Source organism: Podarcis gaigeae (assembly GCF_964106915.1).
Source record: "Podarcis gaigeae genome assembly, chromosome: 15".
Taxonomy (NCBI): Eukaryota; Metazoa; Chordata; class Lepidosauria; order Squamata; family Lacertidae; genus Podarcis; species Podarcis gaigeae.
The window spans coordinates 19492678-19507949 of record NC_139692.1 but is presented as its reverse complement, the minus strand read 5'-3'; the positions used below and the strand labels follow the sequence as shown (position 1 = coordinate 19507949).

The following is a 15272-nucleotide window of genomic DNA, read 5'->3' as shown; positions in this document are numbered from 1 at the left end:
AAAGAAAAAAGGTATTTAAAAGGGAATTGAATTGGCTGGTTGAGATTTGGCATTAACGCCATAAAACTGAGTCGCAGAACTGGCAGCCAAATTTCAAAGTTCAAGTCTGAAATTTAAGCATTTGGCTTTCTGGCTGGAAAATTCTTTCAGAATTTTGCTAAAAATAAAAAATCCATTTCAGCTCCATTTTATAACCTGTTTTAAGTTCAAATGGAAAGTGTGACAGTTTGCAAAACAGGGGCGAAAAGCAGTTGGTAGCTCTTAGGGTTAGCGGAGGTGCACAAGAAATTATCAGCTGGGCGGGAACAGAGAAGACTGGACTCTTCTTCCCTTTAATGGAGTGTGAGGCACTGCTGCCGTTGTGTGGTTTATTTAGCTCTGGTGTGGTGTAGAAGGTGCTATACAGAATGTGGCAAGACCATTCTCTGCCCAGAGGATTTGTAGTCAACATTATGCCGACACAATTGGCACAAGGGGAAGGAAGTCCAGGGCTGGCAGTGAGGTGAGGGGTGGGGGAAAGCATGGCAATTCTGGCTGGGACTAATGGGAGTTATACCCTAAAACTCCTGGAGGCACCAAATTGGCAAAGGCTGCTTTGATTCAACTCCCTCCTTGTTCCTAGGTCCCAATCTCTATGCCAACAGCATGTACTGTTGGCCACATTCTGTATTCTTAAATGGGAGCAGCTGACTTGTTAGAAGTTTGTAGTCCAGGTAAGGTCTGAGACGTGCCTCTCTTGGGAGACCCAAGTGGTTATTAGGAGACAAGCTGCAATCTCTTCCCCAGTATTTCTGGATGTTGTGGGTGTTTTTATAGCCAGCAAGGATTCCCTGGGGCAGCTGCTTATGGAGTTCTACCCAAGGACGATTAGAAAGGCATAGGCAATTCTCAAAGTTGAGGCGAGTTTCTTGGGCAGGCTGGGCATTAGGTAGAAGTGGGCTTGTTTATTCTTGCATTGAAAATACCCATTGGAAAGTGTTCCTTTGCCAAATACTGCCAGCTCATTCCCTTGTCCTCTAAGCATCCTCTGTCACAGTGTTGATTTCCGTCTCATTTGCTCGCTAACCCTCCATCCTCTCCAAATTCCTCTTCTCGCTGCCAGCTTCCATATAAACCTTTACCATTACCATTGCTGCTGCCGCTGCTGCTCTGTTTTTCTAACCTTTTGGACATTTTTTTTAAAAAATTATACTAAGTTAAAGAAGCCTTTTAAATTCTTATTGTTTTTTCTATATTTATGATGTTTTTTTTTCTTTTACCTATTTTTCTCTCTTTCTCTCTTTCTTTTTCCCCTGTATCCCTTCCCCGCCCTTGTTCCTTTCCTGTGTCTGTCATCATACATGTCACTTTGGACCCCAATGGAAACATCCACTTCACATACACCCAATCTTTTGTTTTAATGATGATGATGATGATTTAAAAAACCAACAACGCCCAACCATTTTCTGACCCCATCTTGGGAATCATTTGTGGCGGCTGCAGCAACTCTGGGATGTCCAGCGGCCTCGTCCCCCTTTGTCTTGTGGCTCATCTCTGCAGCAGCTCTGCTTCTGCTCTGTTAGAAACTTTTGCAAACAACAACAGCATCAAACAGATATTTGCTTTTGAAGACCCTGGTTTTCTCACTGAGGCCTGAAAGCAAGATTAAATTCCTTATTTCCAAGGATTGCTTCTGAGGGTCGGGAAATAAAACGCAGAACACAAGAGATCCATTATTTTTGGGGAGAGATGTGCTATTTTGTAATGAGGGAGGGAGATAAAAGGTTCAAATTGGGCATTTTTACTGTTTTGTGTGTGCATCCTATACCATGATTCCCTCCCTCTCCCGTTTTCAACCACTGGATGTAAAAACAACTTTTCAAATTACAAGGGGGGAAAGAATGAAGAGTGTTTCTGATACTGGTCTTTGTTGCCATTTTCACACATCACTGTTTGTTCATCCTTGCCAATAGTTCAACAGAATCTTTTTTAACAAACTAAGAAGAATAAGAATAAAATAATGAGAAGCAACATCCAAAATTTATGGTTGCACACTTCCCATTGTGATGTGACTGGAGGTACTTGGGGTAGATTATCCATGAGTTAAAAGGGTTACTAGAAACTAGTTTGCCTGAACATGTCTAACTCAGGATGGTACATTGCAGCTTACATTCATTAGAAAACCTGAGAAAATCGAGTTGGTTCAGTAAGCTGTTGCCTGTGGGTTCGTGGAGCATTTTGGCTGAGCTCTGCAAACTCTGTCCATAGCATTCTGAGTATATTGCAGTGGCAGTAACAAATCTACCTATGCAGCCATGTGAGTTGATAAGAGTTCTGAGCTTGTTTTTAACTTGCAGAACATTTAAAAAAAAAAAAAATGAGGAGGGGGCATTCAAAAGATGGCTTCTCGATCTTGCAGTCTGAAGTGGCACAGGCCACTCTGCTACTGTCAAGGCTCTACCACACTTATTCACACACACATGATTTCAGAAAGTTCATGGTGCCATACAGAATGACAGCCTCAGGTAAGGTATTCAGACAACCAGTTTGCCCTGGGTGCCATGCACTACAAGAAGGAATACATCTCTGTATTAGGACCTTAGGACGTTCACTGTGATGCCACAGCCATTTGTTCAGAACTCTTAGGAATTTTACATGTTTCCATTCTTTTTTTTAATGAATATCTGGCTGTGGTGGCCATTTCAAACGGTTAGCTCATGCCCAACCCCAGTGCTTGCCAACACGCTCACCATGAGTTGGGTCCCTTAGCATCAAATGGCAGGAAGACAAAGTCATTTGAGTACCAGCTGGTTCAGCTTTGTACAGTGCAAGTTTGTATGACCATTTTGGTCTAGGTTTCCACTGCTGTGCTGAGAAGTTCATAAGAAGCTGCTCTCTGCCCTTTCAACAGTCAAAGGTTAGCTGGCAATACATAACCTGCCAAACTGATACTGTTTTTCCTTTGTCACCACATTCTTCATCTTATGAGTGCTAACTAATAGGAGATAATATGGCACATATAGCACATCTCCCATTTAGAGTCCAGCTCATTGCTATTTGTGCTTTATTATAACCTTTTAGAAACTTCTCTCACATGTTAGTACAAAACAAAATGGATGCATGCCCACCAGATTTTTTCCACACAGCATTATGTGGAAATTGAATCACTCCTAGTCAGTGGAATTAATTAACAGAAAGTTAGGAAGGCTCACCTTTGGGGGAAAGAGAGAGAGAAACCCTGTCATTCCACTCTGGTTTGTTTTAGAAGTTTGCCAAAAGGTCTGGATTGGAATTAGAAATAATTTCCAAGTCTTAGCACAGCCTTGGGGATTGTTCAAGATGTGGAGAGAGACCTACTGCAGCCTGGGGACATCTCTTCCCTCCAGATTTGATCTAGAAATGGTCCATTCCAATGAGGACCCAAGAATCCAGCTCAAATTCTGATAAAGGTGGAATTTCTTACCATTCCTATTCAGGAATGCTTTTGGTATGAGATAATTCTGTCTGAGAGCAAGGGTTTAATTTAGATGATACACAAGATTGTTCTGATACCCGTGACTTTGCAACACTATACATGAAACACACATTTTATTTGCACCTGCTGTGCTTGGTGATTGCAAAATGCTGCTTGAAAAGTTCAAGTGAAAAGACGAACTATGAACGTTCAGTGCCCAGCTAAGAGTTGGGGTACAGATAGAGTGAGGTCTGTGCCATATTTTGAGCAAAATTCAGAGATTTGGAATCCATAGCGAGTCAGTTGAGTTGGAGTTTGCAGTTGAATTTGTGCAATGGAAATCAGCATTGGGAATTAGCTTTTCCTTAAACATTTTGTGAAAAGCACTCCCTCACAAGTCAGAATAATTCACAGTTACAGATAGTGGAATGTTGATTCTGGATTCACAGGCAATTCAGTCTCAGCTTGCTAATGGAGAGGAGAACTTTCAAGCTGCCAGCACAGTAGAATGTTGTGAAATCATCTCAGTCAACGTTGCTCAATACAGTTTCTAGGCGGATCCCTTCTGAATGACCCCTGGCAAAGTATGCCAGGACATCCCTGGCACTGCATTGAGCTGATGAGCTTTCCTGGCTTGCATTTCTGAGCAAAGGTTGCATGTGTGAACAACCCTAAGTCCTAATAGAAGCCTCTTTTCCATAGTGGGGCTAGGCAGGCTGCTCCATTCCATATACTCAGAGCTGTCAACATATGTATCCACTCTTAACACAGCAATGATTCTTAAGCATAGGAAATGTTTTAAATGTTTACACATTTTGTTCTCTGCATACATGTGTGTCTGTTAGCATTTTAGTGGACATTTCAAGCCCCAGAGCCAAATGGACGAAAAAGATCTGCTGGATTTATTCAGGAAGGTTTTTTTGTTTTGGTTTTTTTTGCAAAGGGGTTTCTTTTTCTGCACTCTACTTCCATCCCCAAGAAAACAAACTATGTTGTTTTCACTGCAACAATTTGCATGACTTCTCTTCTCATACCTATATTTCTTGGAGAGGTGAGGAGATGGGACACCCAAGAGGAAAGGTTCCTTATCACTTTCTGAATTTCTGCATGCACAGATGTGCAGCTACGAAGTGCATGTGACCTGCAGTGCCCTTGCTATTTTACACCCACTACACCTCCCCGCCCCCTGCACACAATCTTTTTGAGGACAAGTGTGGTACGACAGCATATTATTCCATCTTGGGTATTGCGGAAGCCATAGTGTTGTCACAACATTACCTCCCTCTGCATCACTCTGCATCACCACCATGGCACCCCAGGGATTGTGAACTGACAGCGATTACCTGCCTCACCCAATTTTGACACACTCTTAGGGATGTGGGATACATTGTTCATTCATTTTGAATTTTATGGCGAATACCTAGTCCATACTTCTCAGTCCAGTGAATGAACTGAAACACAAATACACTTCTCTAAATGTTGCGATGCAGTTTTCTAACCAAAAGGTGTGCACAAACATGCAAATATTAATGAAAATAACATACAAAGCTACATCCTGTAAGGGGAAATTCCTTGCAAAAATCTGTATATTAGGGGAAATTGTGTAAAAAAATGCATATGTTAGAAGAAATGCTCACAAAAAAATGCATCTGAATTTACATGTGACGGTCCTGCAGGAAAAAAATCCAAATTGATGTGGACATTTGGTAAACTGAGAATGCTGGGAAAATGAGAAACTGGGAGACAGCTAAATTGGAATATTTCCCCATTCTTACAGCCTCAGCTCCACATTACAACTGTGGTTGAATTGCCTTCATGGTTCAAAGGTAGCTTAGTACTATCAGCTCACTATGACTGATGGGTCCAAAAAGGCTTGTGGAGGTGGGGAACCCTCCTGTACCCACAGATTTGGAGGGCGGACCATAGACCACTTGCCACATAAGGGAAGTAGTGAGATTTCTGTGTCTCATTTCATATTGATGGATATAAAGTCAGAGAGAAGTGTTGGGCAAATACTTCAGCCTTTCTTTTGCAGATTCAGGCATGGGCAGAATGGGCGTTTTAAAAAGTATCACATAGACCTTTTCAAGAACTGTTCAACAGTGGAATGGACTCCCTTGATATGTGGTAAACTCTGCTTAACTGGAGATTTTTAAGCAGAGGTTGGATGGCCATCTGTCATGAATGCTTTAGTTGAGATTCCTGCATTGCAGGGAGTTGAACTAGATGACCCACAGAGTCCCTTTCAACTCTACAATTCGACGATAAGTAAATCTTCTCACCTCCCAACAGTCCAGTGGCATGATTGGCCACAGCTACACTGAACAGGGAAATGAATGGCAGTTGGGCTCCACCAGAAATATTTGTGATGGATTGTGCCCTGTGATCTGTTAGACCCACATGGCAGTGGGGGGTGGGTCAGAGCCAAAGTGTGGTAGAGCAATGGATGTGGCTCTTTGTCCAGTAGAATACATTCCAGCCATACAGAAGTCAATGGTTTCTACATATCCACAAACACCTTACACACCTCTCCATCTGCCATCCAGGCAAACAACAGGTATTTTAACATTTCAAGAGCACAGTTTCTGCCAGGCATAAGCAGTCAAAGAGGGTGCAGGGCAGGGCCTGTGGAGGAGGTATAGCCTGGACAGAGTCTTGAAGGCTGGATATAGAGGTGTTTGGAGGGCTGCGTTTGGCACCCAGGCCAGAGGTTCCCCACTTCTGTAGAATTACTGCATGGCATATACAGGCATATTTAAAAAGATGGGCCATTTGCCCGCCCACTGCTCATGGAGCAAGCCCAGCTTCTCCTGACTTTGCAATGACAGACATACTTAATAATGATTCAAAGGCTGATTATGTATATGTAATTTGTCCCTCTATCATCATGATTCAGGCAAGCTTTCTGACTATTTTTTAATGCAGCAGTCATTTATCTGGATTCTGCCTTATGTCAAGTCACATCATTGGTCTGTCCAGCTCAGTGTTACTCTTGTCTGCAGATCTTTTGGGTTCAGGACTTTCCAGTCCACCCCTGGAGATGTCAGAGACCAAACCTGGAAGTTTCCGCTGTGGCCCATCATGTGATTTTAAAATCAATTGCTTAAAAAAATGAGAAGATGCCCCTGCAATATGAGGAGTGGGCAGTGACCTTGTGGCATCTCACAAGCACACCAATTAGTGCTGTCTAGAGCTGGCTCCTCCTTCTAAAGGGACAAACACAATTTCCCTTGAGCTGAAGTGAAGATAGTATATATGTGCAAAATGCAACTAGTGTGCTTCTGTGGTCGGTTCACTGCTCATTACGTGCATCTATACACTCCTGATATTGGCCATTCGATGGTGAAATGTGTTCGTTTCAAATTTTGCATACATAATCCAATCTCAAATTTCAACCTTCTGCATTTCGTTGTGGTTGTTTTGCTGATCTTAAAAAGTAACAGTTTGGACATTTGGAAGTTGTGTGGCATTGTGTTACAGCACTCAAAGTTACTTGCAAAGGAATCATAAGGAAGTGGCTATCCTTGGAAATGATATCCCAGTAACCTGTTAAAGGACTGGGTACTTGCAGAACTGCTTGCAATGGTTGTGATTTGAAAGAAACCACTTCAGGTTGAGGTGCAGATCATTCTGGAAACATTTAGATAGCTGCCTTATGCTGAGTAAGAAGATTAGCCCATCTAGCTCTGTGTTGTCTACATTGACTGAGCATGGCTCTCTATGGTTTCAGAAAACGGGTCTTTCCTAGCCCTGTCAAACACGTTCTGCTGGAACCCTTGGTGGTCTCCTGGCAGTCCTTCTGCTGTTGGCAGATCAGTACTTCAGTCTTTTGCACTACAGAGAAAGACACTTAACATTGAAGGTCTCTATAATCTTGCACAGGAGAGTACATTCAATATTTTGCCTTGAACATGGTTTTGTGTGGCCCATAATTTGTCCAGTGTTTACTACACCCTTGTAGGAACAGGGCCTGTATTCAGAAATCTTAAACTAAGAAGGTTTAAGAAATTGTACATATTCCCCTTTTTCTTTGCGGGATATTGAGGTCCCAATTGGCTCCTAGCCCTCCAATTCATCAGAAGCCAATCTCAATCTTCTAGCGTGGTGGGGTCCACTCTAATCCAAGACTCTAGCAGCCTGCCGATCCTGCCTCCTGTCCTCTTCTCCCATGCTTGTTCCTTCCACCCTGTTGCAGATTTCTTTATTTGCTCCAGCTGCTGGTTAAAACATTCTACATATTTGAGGTGGAGATCTGCACAATTGTCCCATCTCAAACCAGTGATGCCCCTGTCCAGCTTTTACCTTCCTATCCAACTCCAGTTGTGCTTCTGTGGTTCCTCAACCACCTAACACCCAAGGGAGCCAGAAAGGAACATGAGGCAAAAAGTGGGACAGGGAGAGAGACCCTAGCAAAATACAGAATGACAATAGGTCAAGCATTCTCTGAAGCTCTGAATTAATTCCCCGCACCAGTTAGTCACAGCACAGAATAACTGTATTTGCTGGATCTGCTCACAGTCTGTATAGTCTGGGATTGTGTTGCCAGGATAGAGCCAGATACCTCCAAGAATCTGACTAACAGAGTATAATAGTGCTTAGTCCATCCCTGCTGTTTCACCCCCACCACCATAAGTACAGCCTGAGTGCTGGAACAAGCCAAAGCCCCATCTAGTCAAGTATCCTGTTCTCCCAGTGGCCATCCAGATGCCCCATTATTGGGAGTCTGCAATCTTGCTCATGTTTCCCAGGGCCTAGCATTATTATTATATATACATCCCCAACAGCCGAGGCAGAACATGGCCATTGTGGCTACTAGCTATTGATAGCGTTCTCCACCACGAATCTGTCTAAACCTCTTTTAAATTTGCCCAAGTTGGAGGCCATCACTACAGCATGTTGGTGCAAATCCCATAGTTTAACTATGTGTGGTGTGAAAAAGTACTTCCTTTTGTCTGCTTTCAATCTCCCAATGTTCAGCTTCGTTGGATGACTGAAGAATACAAGAAGAATTGGGTATGCAAAAGGTATATATACTACTGAACATTGAGGTTTAGTTTAGCATTCATGGTTAATAGCCTTTCCTAAATGTAGCCTTCACGGTTCCAACCAGCAGGATGTTACTTGTTTCAGAGATCTTCCCCCAAGACAGGGACCCCTCTGGCATTCACTAAATGCCTCTTCTGTCCCCGTCCCTAGGCCAGAATTAAAGTGCCATATAAGAGTGAATGTGTACCACAGGCATTCAGAATTGCTTCTTTTGGATTTCCCAGATGGGAATTTGAGACGAGGAGAAGGAAAGATTTGACGTCTCTGCTAAAGTTTCTCCTCCAATAGCTGGCAAGAGAGAGAAGACTGTTAACAGCTGAATAATCCATGCGTGAATTTAGAATACATTACAAGAGGGAATGCGTATGGCGCCCCCTCCCTCTCCTTGCAAGAACCAAGGGTGATGAATTTGTTTAATTATGTATCTTGGCAGAGAGCTGATCTGGCTGGCGCAGGCATTCTGCAAAGCGCTTAATGGATGCAAACGTCAGACTTCTGATGCAAACGTCAGACTTCACCAGCCAAAGCAAAAAAGAGAAGCACGGTGCTTTGACTTTGCTGGGGAGAGATTGTGGTTAATATGGGACTTCTTAATGGAACTTCATATTGACAGGGCAGCAGAGGCTCGGGCTGAGGTGGGGTGGGGTGATCAGAGCTCTGTACAATGCACATATGCACTTGGGTTTTTTTTAAAAAAGCACGGTGTGCTTGTGCATATGATTCTAGCAAAATTCTTACTGTGAGAAAGAGCTGAGATGTAGTCAGACAATCACATCCAATTTGGCTTTTTTGCACTGCTCCATCAGTGCATGTGTATACCTTGATAACATAGAAGGCAAGAGAGAGAGAGAGAGATGAGTGGGATATTGCTGCAAACTGCACATGTTTCAGGCCCAAAATTAATTTTAGAATCTCCAAGCGGTGAGATGCATTTCAGAATAAAAACAGGTAAAAGAACAGAACCATGGGGTTAGGAAAGTGGATAGATTTGTAGGGCTTTGGTTGTCTCCTCTTGAACCTCATCTGTAAAACATGATAATAACTGCAAGACACATTAATAAGGGCTGACAGAGGCCAATGAAAGCAAGAGCAATCTTACCGCAAAGAGACTCTGTCCTGGTTGGCTGATGTGCAGTGAAAGATGTTATCACCTGTGAAAACTTTGCCTCCATCAGAGCTTTCCAAGGTGACATGTTGAGCCCTGGACCAAGGGATAGAGTTTGCACTTCACCATTCCCTAGGCCTTCATTCCAGTCTTGGGTCATAAAAATGTATGTATTGCTATGGTGGGTTAGACCAGCAGTCTATCTTAGGTTGATACCGTGTTCCCCAATAGTGGTCCCCTGAGTGCCACAAGCAAGGAATGATGGCTCCTCTCCCAATCACCTTCCTTCCTTGATAGATCCCAGCATTTGGTATGTACGATTTTGGAGAGACATGTGATGTGCCTCACCAAGGGGCAGAGCGCTAAGGTGACTTGCTGCACATATAGCAAAATGGTCACTTGCTTGGCAACTATCTCCATTCTGGAGACAGAATGGAGCAAAGAAAGAAAAAGAGATTCCAAATACAATTGTACCTTGGTTTTCAAACAGCTTAGTTCTTGAACATTTTGACTCCTGAACACCACAAACCCAGAAGTGACTGTTCCAGTTTGCGAACTATTTTTGGAAGCTGAACGTCTGATGGGGCTTCCTGCAGCCAATCAGAAGCCGCGCTTTGGTTTCTGAACATTTTGGAAGCCAAATGGAATTCCAGAACAGATTCCGTTCGACTTCCAAGGTACGACTGTATAGTTTCCTTTGCAGATTAGGAGCCAATCTGCATGAACAGATTCAGACCCATTGAGGTTAATGGACATGACTAACTTAGGTTCATTAATTTCAGTGTGTCTACCCTGAGCAGAACTTAGTTGACTACAATCCTCCCCTTGGATCATTATGTTAGTATGGATTGCATATGTTAGCATTAGTTACTATTCAGATGCATATTTAACTGATAGCTTAATTAAATAATTCAGAGGGCTAGTTCTGTGCCAGTTTGTTCAACACTTCTGTTACATGTTTGTCTGGGGACTCATTGTGTTTGTGTACTACACACAACTCTTAAAAGCTTACCCCTCCCTGGTCAGTTACAAGTTTTGGGGTTAAGACTACTAAAATTATGCCTTGTGCATGGTGCTTTTGCATGCTTAGGCCTGGTTTCCCAGGATTAGGGTGTTTCTGGAAAATGAAGGTATTCTTATTTTCTCAAGGAGGGGCTTGATTGCATTGTAGGTAATTCCATCTTTGGCAAGAGGAAATCCCACTTTCTGAGGGGTTAACTGGATTTACCTGCTGAGAAATTTGACCAGGTCAACCTCTAGTTTAGCCTTTTTTTTTTTTCTTCTGGTCAATTCCTGCCCTGTTGCAACATATCAAAGTTAAGAGAAAAGCCGTCTGGCATTAAAACTATTACCAATACATAGGAGGTCTCCGCACTTTCCCAGTCCAGTGTTCAGAAACTAAAGGTGGGTTGCTGTGTTACAATGTCCTGTTGTTATTTAGTATTTTGCCCCACTGGTTTGAAAACTACCAAGCTGCATACATAATGAAACAGCAATCAAGGAGAAAGCATTAGTAAATGCAAAGCAGCAATAAATTAAAAGGCATCACTAAACTACCAATTTTGAAAAGAATAATGTAATAATAATTTTAAGCAGCAGACCCTAATGTCACCACATGTCAAAAGCAGTGGCGGAGGAAGGGGTGTGTGGTAGGTGTTATTACTGGGGTGTGTGTGTGACAAAATGACAAAAAAAATGAGGTCTTTAAAAAATAATTAAGCTCACGAAACTTTTTTGCTCAGTTAACAAACGCAACAAAACGTGGCTGGCACTGGGTGCCACACCACAGGGGCCGGCACTTACCATGGGGCCTGCACCATGCCCAAGCCACGTGTCTCTCCTGGGAGTGACATGGTGGCTTGAGCGCCTGCAGGCTCTGCGCTGCCTGAAACAGTAGCATGGAACTTGCATCTGCCCACCGCCTCTCCCTCAACCACCCTACAGCTGAGGGGGAGGTTGTGGAGAGGCTCCATGCAGTGTGCCCCGCCCCCATGGATGGCTCACACACACACCCCTCAGCTATGAGATGCATACTGCACCGGGCACCCAAGCAACTAGCTATGCCACTGGTCAAAAGGCATCTAGTTGAAATAAAAATGTTTCCAACAGCCAGCTAAGTTCTCTTGAGCAGTATTATCTGCAATCTTGGAACATGTAAAATTGTTCTTAGCAAGGGATGATAAACTTAGGGCCTGCTAGACATGGTTGGACTCCAGCTCCCAGCATTTCTGAACTTGAGCATACTAACTGGGGCTGATGGGAGTTGGAGTCCAACAATTTTGGGAGGGTCCCCACAGGCTCTGCAACCCTGTTCTTTGTTATAGGGCCCTTCTTGCATCCTTCTTGTATACTCACAAGGTAAAGGATGCCTGGGCTAACTAAGGACACCACTTTTCAGATTGACAACTATATGCCCAGGGTAGGTTATTTCTAGAAAGTGTTTGGTTGCATTATATGTCAAGAACAGCAGTGAGGAACCTGTGGTCTTCCAGATGATGTTGAACTACAACTCCCATGTTCCTTGTCCATTGGTCATGCTCACTGGTGCTGATGGGAGTTGTAGCTCAGCAACATTTGGATGGCCAAAGGTTCCCCACACCTGGTCAAGAGAAAACCTTATACTGAGAACCAATGTCCAGCTAAACTCCTATAATTCACTCCACTTGTGAGATGCATGATAGGAGTAAGTTGCCAGCTTCCAACGTTGCATTTGAAAATGGAGGGTGGGTTTCAGACTGCATTGGCTAATAGCCACTGGGTGGCCTCTTAATTGTTCTGAATGCAACTTGCTAAGAGTATTACAGGATTCTTAGCTTCTGCGTTGCTGCTGCATGTTTTAGGCTATGTCCAAAGATGGAAATTGAGTGAAGTGCCATTTCTTTTGGATAAATAGAATCTGTTTTATTGGGGTGGGGGTTGCAAATAATAATAATAATTCTACAAACAGCATCTTTCTCACACACAAACACATGTTGGATTTATTAATGGAGGTGAGGAGGGCAACTGTTTTGCTTTCTAGTGACGACATTTCTCTGTTGGTGAAAAGGGGTGTTCTGGAAGGAGATGAAGTATTCCTCACACCGGCGATGCTTCACCTGCTCAAACAGGAAATTAGATAGAACCATGTCTGTGCTAAAAGAAAAATGTTCATCCCAACTTGCAAACTTCTATGTTTTCTCCCTTTTCTCTCTTGGCCTCTAAAGCTAGCACAAGCCCTACTGCAGGACTGGGCACTGCTGCCATTGTGGGCATCCTCATTGTGGTCTTTGTCCTCCTGCTGGTGGCTGTGGATGTCACCTGCTACTTCTTGAACAAGTGTGGCCTCCTGATGTGCATCGCAGTCAACCTGTGTGGCAAATCCGGTCCTGGGGCAAAAGGCAAGGACATGGAAGAGGGCAAGGCTGCCTTCTCGTGAGTAATTTTGTTTTCATTATACATACATAAATATAGTTGTATTTACATTGCACATTGCTCCAAGAAAGAAATGGAATGGACAATTGTATGCACTTCCTATCATGAGAAAGTCCCTCCTTTCTCCCATCTACCCCTCCCATAGTAAGATAGTAAAAGCTGCAGGGGATCTTTCGCAGTCCTGCTAGCTGATATTTTTTAAACTGGGAGGTGCTGGGGATTGAACTAACCCTGCTTCCTTTCCTCCCTTACAGGAAAGATGAATCAAAAGAGCCCATTGTGGAAGTGCGGACAGAGGAGGAACGGACCCCGAACCATGACGGAGGGAAACACACGGAACCTAATGAAACCACGCCGCTAACGGAGCCAGAGTATGTTGTGAATGTAGAAGCCCCCCGGTGTGTCCTTGAAGAGGAGGGGGGAGCAGAGCCCCTCTTTAGGCTTCATTGTGTGAAAGACAACTCTGTGTATTAGAGAGAGAGAGAGAGAGAGAGAGAGAGAGAGAGAGAGAGAGAGAGCTCATTCACATGGAGTGAGGGGAAGGAAGGCTGAGCAATCTTGAGGAAATGGTGGATAGGAGTAATAATAATATGTTTCCAAAGAGAAGAAAAGCTCTCATGGCACCTTAAAAACTTTATTGTGGCAAAGCTTTTGTGGACTATCAAATTTCTGAAGCATTATTCTCAGTTGGCGGTTTTATATTGGGCTGTGGCGGTGGTGGAGGAATGGAATGTGAAAGTTGGGATTAAATGGCAATGAAATGCATGAAGTACAGCTGCTGACCATTCCCAAAGGAGGAGTCAAAAAGTTTGTTCAGGCAGATTTGCATCTTTGGAGGATGTGCTGTGAATCTCATTGTGAGCCAGAAAGGGTCAAGCAGGGCTTTTTTTCAGCCGGAACTCACCAGAACTGAGTTCCGGTACCTCTTAGGTACAGTCCGGCACCTCTTTAGGTTGGGACTGTTTGCCAGCAGGTGGCATGGCACCTGGGGCTGTGTGTCGTGACCATCGGCTTGCTGCAGCGATCATGTTGGCGCAGCGATTGTGGCTGTGCGCTAGAGGTGGAGGTTGGCAGCAGTGTCGCCAAAAGTGGCAGCTGGAGCGAAGAAGAGAAGGTGGGTGCTCCCCATACTTGCTCAGCAAGTTCCACCACCTCTTTTTCTAGGAAAAAAGTCCTGGGGTCAAGGCAGGTACTCTCTTCAAACAGCCTCCTCTGATACCAAGAATGTGCCCCCTTATTCTTCAGGGTCTCCCTAATATGATTAGCCTCGCGTCCAAAGACTCAGTGCTCTTCTTGCCTCCATGTCTTCCTTCTTCCTTCTCTTTGTGTGTTAAATAACCGCATGTTGTTTCTGCAGTTGCATTGACTCACCCAGCCGCCTGCTGCTTTCATGGCTTTCATTGTCTTGTTTCTCTCTTTTCTTTCCCCTCCTCCCCCCGCCTTTTACTTCCTTTCACCCCCACAGGCACCCTGCCGACACCACGGCAGCCACCGAGGATATGATGCCGTCTGTCACCACAGTCACCACTAACTCTGACACTATCACTGAAACCTTTGCCACCGCTCAGAATAGCCCCACCAGTGAGACTACCACCCTCACCTCCAGCATCACTCTGCCGGCCACGCCCATGCCCGACTCCAATTCCGTGGCTCCCAATCAGGGGACGCCTTCGAAAGCGGCCTCGGCATCTTCGCCCCCACCCACCTCCACGCCTAAAGTGGCTCCCCTGGTTGACCTCAGCGACACTCCTACTTCCGCCCTGGCCACTGGCAACTTGTCGTCCGGCGTCCTGACCAACCAAGGGGCAGTGCTGAGCCCCAGCTCTACCACAAAAGCGGCCGAGGCTCCCAAGGGCTCTGCTGCTGCCAGCAAATCCCCTGCCCCACAGCCCCCAAACCCCGCTAGCTCTCCAGCCTCTTCAGAGCCAAAGCAGGAGGCCTCCAGCGCCAAAAGTCCAGAAAAGGAAGCCACGCAGCCCAGCGCGGCGAAGACTCCGACAGAGGCGGCCAAGAATGCCATGAACCAGAAAGGCGAGGCTGCCACGGGGGGCACCACAAATGCTACTCAGAACGAGGACTTTAAAATGGACGAAGGGACCTTCAAGACCCCAGACATTGATCTTGCCAAGGATGTTTTTGCCGCCTTGGGCACGGCGGCTCCTGCCACTGCACCTGCAGGCCAAGCAGCTTCCTCCGGCCCGGAGAGTTCTGCATCGGCAGCGCCTGCAAAGACAGAGTATGCCTCCCCGCTTTAAACCCTGCTTGTTCGTGTGCTGT

At 44.7% G+C, this 15272-nt stretch overlaps 1 protein-coding gene and 1 long non-coding RNA gene across 12 annotated transcripts in view; one reads left to right on the top strand and one right to left on the bottom strand.

Annotated features, from left to right (window-relative positions):
- Positions 1–15272, top strand: part of NCAM1 (neural cell adhesion molecule 1) — a 216291-nt gene that overhangs the window by 194308 nt on the left and 6711 nt on the right. For 4 of the 11 annotated variants that reach the window (XM_083713937.1, XM_083713936.1, XM_083713932.1 and 1 more), the window contains 3 exons: positions 12788–12995; positions 13250–13366; positions 14461–15231. In XM_083713937.1, the coding sequence (XP_083570063.1) occupies positions 12788–12995; positions 13250–13366; positions 14461–15231 (1096 nt within the window). Of the gene's footprint in view, positions 1–1482; positions 2020–12787; positions 12996–13249; positions 13367–14460; positions 15232–15272 lie in introns of those variants that run through there. The other 7 variants (XR_014558241.1, XM_083713940.1, XM_083713938.1 and 4 more) reach the window with 2 other exon arrangements.
- The window catches only part of LOC310832429, a 186386-nt gene continuing 173467 nt past the window's right edge, over positions 2354–15272 (bottom strand). Inside the window, exon 2 of the long non-coding RNA XR_014558294.1 lies at positions 2354–3791. This is a non-coding gene — a long non-coding RNA (uncharacterized lncRNA). The remainder of the gene's footprint in view (positions 3792–15272) is intronic.